This window comes from Onychostoma macrolepis, chromosome 11, assembly GCF_012432095.1.
Source record: "Onychostoma macrolepis isolate SWU-2019 chromosome 11, ASM1243209v1, whole genome shotgun sequence".
Lineage (NCBI taxonomy): Eukaryota > Metazoa > Chordata > Actinopteri > Cypriniformes > Cyprinidae > Onychostoma > Onychostoma macrolepis.
In genome coordinates, this window is record NC_081165.1 from 2,345,023 (window position 1) to 2,352,787 (window position 7,765).

The 7,765-nt window shown below is 34.7% G+C and overlaps 1 protein-coding gene across 2 annotated transcripts in view; it reads left to right on the plus strand.

Annotated features, from left to right (window-relative positions):
- cpne5b (copine Vb) overlaps positions 1 to 7,422 on the plus strand; it is a 181,157-nt gene extending 173,735 nt beyond the window's left edge. For both annotated transcript variants that reach the window (XM_058791228.1, XM_058791229.1), the window contains 3 exons: positions 88 to 145; positions 1,410 to 1,483; positions 3,058 to 7,422. In XM_058791228.1, the coding sequence (XP_058647211.1) occupies positions 88 to 145; positions 1,410 to 1,483; positions 3,058 to 3,246 (321 nt within the window). In that variant the 3' untranslated portion in view covers positions 3,247 to 7,422. The remainder of the gene's footprint in view (positions 1 to 87; positions 146 to 1,409; positions 1,484 to 3,057) is intronic.
- Positions 7,423 to 7,765: the final 343 nt, after the last annotated feature.

The window sequence follows — 7,765 nt, forward strand, 5'->3', positions numbered from 1 at the left end:
TGTGTTTCATAAATATATAACAGAATAAAAAAAAAAAAAAAAACATAAATTTGTGGTTTGAGAACATAAATATTGTTTTGCCATCAGGCTGCCAAGCTTCCCATGTCCATCATTATTGTTGGAGTTGGACAGGCTGAATTTGATGGTAAGTTTTTTTTAAGGGCTGTCAATTTGATATATTAAAGATTAATATTTTGTATTGCATTATTTTCATTTCATTTAATCAAGTTCATCATTTATTTGTTTATTTATTTACTTATTGGAGAACTCCAACTTTTACTTTATAGAATAAAATCAACATTATCATGTAATAAATAAATATTTGTAACTTTTTTCAGCTAAAAAATTTTTATGCATGGCATGTTCAGTCTTTTCTTTTTTTTAGTGCAGTCATTGTCATGTAAACATACATGGTAACACTTTACTTAAAACCTTCATATATAATGCATTATAAAATATTTAATGCAGTCATTATGACTTGTAATGTACGTAATAATGTAATAATGTATTGTATGATCTTATGAATAATAGTAACCACAGTTATAATCCGTTATAATGCTTATCTATTCATTGTTATACCTTTAGAATGTATAACACATTAAAACATGACAAACAAACCTTCAAATATTACAATGCATTTTAACTTTGGTTTACAATTATTTATACAAAAATATAATGAACATTTATAAAGGCTATTCAAAAAGGCTTCAAGTAAAGTTTTACGATATACCCTTAATACCAGCTTAGTGCCCCTGAAGCTGTTTATAGCAATTAGTCGAAGTGCTTTGATAGCAGTAAACAGGGTTGTTTTTTCTCGGCTGTGTGCGCAGTACATGTAATCTAGAGATCGTTTAAGGAGACCTGGTTTGGGCTAATCACAGAGCGAGAAGTAATTATCAGCTATATTGTGTGGATATTATTAAGCACATAATATCATGTCAGGGCATGTAGTGATCTGTCAGACCACTTGGGAAGTTAAGAGAGACTTTGATCGATATTGAAATAGAGCTTCCTCCTAGAATAACAACATACCTCACATACACAGAGGTGGAAGATGAGCTCCTGTCGGATGAGGTGAGCAGGTCATGAGGAGAGGGCCTGTTGTTTTAGAAGACTGTAATGGAATTCTCTATGTGCATTCTAGCTAAAGAGCCCAATTATATTCGGCTGGTGCCAAAGCAGTAGCCTTACTGATGATGAAGGAAATGATGGCCCTAGTAGTTTTGAGATCCAAAATGACTTTTTCAACTGAATGTATCACTATGCATACAATAAAAGGAGTAGTTCAAAAGATGTTGTCATTATTTACACTTTAAAACAAAAATGAAGTGTTATATTTAATTGTTATTTAAATAAATGTATAAGCACAGGTCCAGTGATGTACTTGTACTTCCTGTCTTTCCCCACAGCTATGGTTGAGTTGGATGGTGATGACATCAGGATTTCCTCAAGAGGAAAATTAGCGGAGCGAGACATTGTCCAGGTGACATCAGTAGTAGTCTACTTTTATTAATACAAGCAATGCTCTTTCAAAGCTTGTTTAAACCACAAGTATGGTATGTTAACGTTCAGGTTTTAAATAGCTGTGACTTGTCACCCCATGTCTCTTTCTTTCAGCAATCAAATCCATTAAGCATGAGAATTTTAATTACTAATTCAGTCACCGTGGAATCAAGCCCTCGTGTAACAGCTCCACACCATGACCCACATTATTATAAAGCAATTCATTATGCATGTCCCCTATGAATGCAACCTGTCATTAGTAGTAATAAGAATATCTCAGGCTACTGAGTCACAGACAGCGAGCAAAGTGAAGAGAATTCACTCTTGGGGCACTGTTTAATTTGTTTTATTCAGGAAGAAAGGATAAGAATATTTTGGAATGTTGTTGTCATTCCCATAAATTAATGGATTTGTGGATGCACGAATGGGAGCGTTTGGGAGAGTAATGAATATATGCTTGAATGAATGGATCAGTGGTTGACTTAATACATTGGCGATAGATGGATGAATTGATATGGAAATAATTAATTATTGGAGGGATGGATAAATAAATGGAGGATGAATGGGGAAGAATGCATTAGGTGGATGGATGGATGGATGCACTGCGTGGGTGGATAGATGGATGGATGGCTGGATGAAAGGCAAAATATTAAGGGATGGATGTAATTCATAGGTGATAGATGGATGAATTGATATGGAAATTATATATTATTGGAGGGATGGATAAATAAATGGAGGATGGATGGGGAAGAATCCAAGAATGCATTGGGTGGCTGGATGGATGGGGAAGAAGGCATTAGAAAGATGGATGGATGGATGGATGCATTGGGTGGGTGGGTGGATGGGGAAGAAGGCATTAGAAGGATGGATGGATGGATGCATTGGGTGGGTGGGTGGATGGATTGATGGGTAATAATTAGTGCTGTCAAACGATTAATCGCATCCAAAATAAAAGTTTTTGTTTACATAACATATATGAGTGTACTGTTTATATTATGTACACACACACACACACACACATGCATGTATATATTTAAGAAAAAAATGTTTAAAATATTTATATATAATATAAATTATATGAATATAAATATATACATGTCAATATTTTCAAAATATATACTGTGTGTGTGTAAATTCATATATACATTATATATATATATATATATATATATATATATATACAGTACACACGCACATAATGTGAACAAAAACCTTTATTTCAACATTTATTTCGTGATTAATGCATTAGATGGATGGATAGATGGATGAATGGCTGGATTAAAGGCCAAAAATTTAAAAGATTTCAAGTAAATGTCGTTCTTTTGAACATTCCTTTCATCAAAAAATGCATCACAGTTTTCAACATTCATAATAATGAGAAAGATCATAATATTTAAATTAATAATTGAGCACCAGATCAGCATATTAGACCTTATATTGGAGGGCCTTTGAATTTTGTGTTGGACAACATAAGGATTTGAATCAAAGAGGTTAAGAAGCCCTATATAAGTGGAAGGATGAATAAATGTGCACGTTGCTTCCTGCCCCTTACAGTTTGTGCCATTCCGGGATTACATGGACCGGACGGGAAACCACGTGTTGAGTATGGCACGACTGGCCAAAGACGTTCTGGCTGAGATTCCCGACCAGTTCATTTCTTACATGAAGAGCCGGGGAATCAAACCCAATCCGGCGCCGCCTCCGTACACACCGCCAGGACACACACACCACACACAGATCTGAGCGCACGCTACCAAACCTGCTTTAACACAACAGCTCCTCTCCCTGGAGTCATGGGATAGCTGTACTGGAGCTTTTCTTTTAGGGTTTAGCTCCCAGTGTTACCGTGTGTTTGAACTCTCCGAGACACTCTGAGGTACAGTGACGTTTCTGTTTGTGCCATTTATATTTTCTGCCCATTTGTTTTTTTTTTTCTTTTTTTCCTCGGAAGGATGGTGTGATCCATGAATCTGACCCAAGGGCAGCTTTTTTGTTTGTTTTGTTTAAAAATATCTATATCTTGGCCTGTGACTGTTTCTTATTTTGTGGATCAGTTGACAAGAGGACGAAGAGCAGGAGCAGGAGGAGGAGGAGGAAGAGGAGGAGGAGGAGGAGGAGGATGATGATGATGTTTGTGGTTTCAACTTGTGCCTGTCTGTGACTGTTTCGGTGTACCAGGACAAGTGTGCCCTAATCTGACATTTGACCTTACTCCACATCGGTATACTAGAGTGTGCACTTTACGGTGACGTTTTTAGATTTGTATCGCTTTCATTTCGTATCAGATCAGACCTGTGCCCATTTGGGTTTATTACGTTAAGCATTGCTTGTGCAGAAATGTTATCTGATTCTCCGTCTTTATCCATTATGATTTAGGAAAGCATGCATGTGTGAGGAGAGGCGAAATGAATAATTTTGTTCCTATTCATGAATGGTGTGATGAGAGATGTACTATTTTCCCACAATTTCACCTGCATAAAGTGACTGTAGAAGCACAACTTCATCAATAATCAGCATTACTCTTGCTCATGTGCTTTTGTAGGAATGCATAGGGGCCATTTTGGCCGACCCTGCGTAAGTGCAGCACAGCCAGTATGGGTCCTCTCTCCCTCTCAGGCAGAAATGAGGCCTGGAGTGTTCTCAGAATGGTGTCACCCACTCAACCGTAGTTCATTCACCAATTCAATTTTGTCAAGAGGCTTTTAATCAAATAAGAGTGCCTGATGTATCTGTACTCTGCCAGTATAGGGCTGAATGGAGGAGCTTGTGTAATTGAGCACATTACAGTCCTGTCTGGGTATAATAATCATGAGCATTTAGCCCTGTGACTGTGTATGGGGTGTTCATTATCTCCAGATGTATTTCTGCCAACCCATAAGGCTTTGACAGAGCATCAAAGCATCAGAGGCTTTCATCCCCCAGATGTCATTGATGTATTTTATTCTATCTATTTTAAAATTCAAAATAATGTTTTTTTTGTTTGTTTGATTTTTTCAATTCAAATCAGTTGATCGTTTGATTTGTATTTATTGCACACAATATTATTGCTTTTTTAAATTTTTACATTTTCACGATTTAAGTCAATTATTCTATTTGTTTTTAAAATACATTATGAGATTGTTACCATATACTACATTAACACTACATTGTCCTTTTTCATGTCATTAATGCATTTTATTCTGTATATTTGTGTTTTTATCCACCGTTTTTTTTTTTTTTTTTCAGGTTTAAATCAGTTGACTTTCTTCAGTTTTATCAATTTGTATTTCAGACCATATAATTGCTTTTTTTATTATATTTTATTTTATATTTTTATTATTTTATTTTATGTTATGAATAAATTATTGGATGTTACACACCATATACCACATTAATAAAAAAACACTTTTTTTTTCTCTCCTAGAAAAACTGCAAGCATGTCATTAATACATTTTATTCTATATGTGTATGTTTGTCCACCTAAATTTACAATTCTAAATAATGCTTAGTTCAGATTTAAATCTGTTGATTTTCTTAGGTTGAATTGATTTATTGCACAGACTATTATTGCTGTTTAATTCTGTTTTTAGTAAATTATGAAATAAATTATAGGATTTTTACACACCGTATGCCACATTAATAAATATCCTGCCCTCAAGATAATCACTGGAAAGATTGTTGCTTTTTAAAAAATTAAAAAATAAAAACATAAAAACCAGCCGATAAACCTTTATCCCAAATGATTCCATGAAAATGCCAGTGTGATCACTGAAACCAGTTTAACTATGCATATCATCAAATGATTTTACTACGCAGAGGCTTGGTAGACTGTCATTACAGAATCAATCCAATGTGGGGAACGTTTTCTAAATCTAAACGTTTTAGGATGTTTTAATGCAACGCTAACACTTTGTATTACAAAACAGTTTTACACTTACCACAGAGTCTAACTGCCTCATTTTGGTTTTGAAAAACAACAAAACATTATAGCTGAAATTACCCACAATCAAAAGCGTCAATGTTTACACTGCCGCAGTTTCCCCAAAGAAGGTCCAGAGATCATCTTGGGAGCCATTGATGTTGGATGAATAGGATGTTGCGACAGTAATTGTATCCGTCCATTTCAATGCCTTCAAATTAATGACCTTTTCTCAGTAGCAACACCACACTATTCAGTTTGTTCATCTGTTCATCAGTTCTTTGTCATTTGCGAAGTCAGTGACATCAGTTCCTTTATTTATTTATTTATTTTTTTTCAGGCAGGAAAGTCATTGTGCATGTAATATCTGATAAGAAGCTTGGGTCTACTGAATTAGCACAGAGGAGATTTTCCCTGTGTGTTTATCTAGAAAAGCACACAAAGGAGGTTCAAGCTTTTTGCATATTCCATAGTGTGCAATTTTGATAGCGATGCAAACATCATCACTGCTGTCCAAAGCTAATACTATATAGCTATATATACTATATACTATAAAGATATATAGGGCATATTTACAGTATACTTCATGTACACTCTCAGAAAAAAAAGTTACAAAAGTTGTCACTTGAAAAGGTGTTAACTTTTCAAAAGGTATAAATGTGTACCATTTAAGTACTAATAGGTATCAATGTGCACCCTTTAGGAGTAAATAAGGTACAAGGGTGTATCTTTTGAAAAGGTACTGCCCCAGCAGATGATTGATGATCGCATCACTATCCATTTGAGTATCAGATTTTATTTGACCATAAAAATGTTTCTCCGCAACACAGGTGTAAGTCCAAATGTATTATTTCTGTAGTATATGAAAAAATTTCCACTGTACTTAATGTGGCTCATAAGACCTGAAAACAGGAGGAAGCAAAAATTATATGACAAACTGCATTGTGATCAGCATTAAATTTGAAAAACTACCAAACTGTATGCTGAAATAAATGCTGCCCATTCATGAAGAATGTCCTCGCGTAAAAAAAAAAAAAAAGAAAAAAAAAGTTACACTGCACACAAAATGAAAAAAAAAAAAAAAACATGGTCTTGTGGCAAGTTTTTTTAACTTCACAAGATTTTTTGTGAAGAATGTGCTGCAATGGTCAAATATGTCCATTTAACCAGCGCATGTTTACATAGATAAAAACAACTACAAAGTGTTTTTAAAGCAAAAATGCAGTCAACACCGCAGTGGTGAATGGGAATTGAAAGTATACTGGTATGATCTGTTTTCCAGCATGGAACTACAAATGTTTACAGTCTACTGTTTTTCGTAAGCAATTCTCATTTCTCTGAAACATTAAGGGAGCACTTTACTGCATAGGCCTGCTTTAAATAAGAATCTGTTTGTTTCCCTTTCTTAAGATGATGTTGTAATAAAATGGATTTATTTTTGTTCCTGCCTGGAATGTACGATAAGCCATTAAATACAGTGTTCAGCAAAGAAAATGACCAGCGTTCGTGAGAATCGAATTGCTTCATAAGACAGTGTAGAGGATGTATGTATACCTGTATTACAGGAAGTGTGTGACGCAGGACCTGTAACAAATACATTGAGTGCTGTTCACATGTAAAATACTGTAGAGACTGTTTTCATTGGAATACTTGTGCATGTATGGCCTAAAATTTAGTGGACTGATTGGGATTGTTTTCTCTTGCTATTTCTGTAGTTATGTTGGGATGTTTTATATATATACAGTATATTACAATATATTTTAATAATCATAATTTATTTTCACCTGAGGCATTGGCAGCCAACCAGCATATCATGACCATTATTATTATTATTAATTTGTTAAAAATACAACTTCTAATATACATATAAATCACAAAAATCATGTTCTTTAAATATTTCCTTTCATTAATGCAACATACAGTAGACCATTTTTAGCATTTTATTGTTATTATTATTACATTTGTTTTGCATGTTTGCTCCCAACAAATTATATTGTACATGATCTTTGTCATACGGTGGGTTGTGAAATGCTTTGTATTGAAATGCCTTAACTAAATAAGAATAAAAAATGAAGTCTTTTACAAACTCTTGTCCATGCACTTTGTAGAGTATGTATTTATAGCTGCTGGTGGACTGTATGTTGAAAGGTTTCCACCATTATCACATTCACTGCGAGACTGTGGCCCTTATTGTGGTGACCTGCTGTTCTCCGCTGCTGTTGAGTCATGCAGGAAACCTGTGACACGTTCAACAGTTCTTCACAGATAATGAAGAGAACCAGATAAATTAGAGCTTCAGGAGGCGACAAGAGTCACATTCAGAACGCATCAGACTATTTTGAGGCAATGAGTGAGTAATATTTT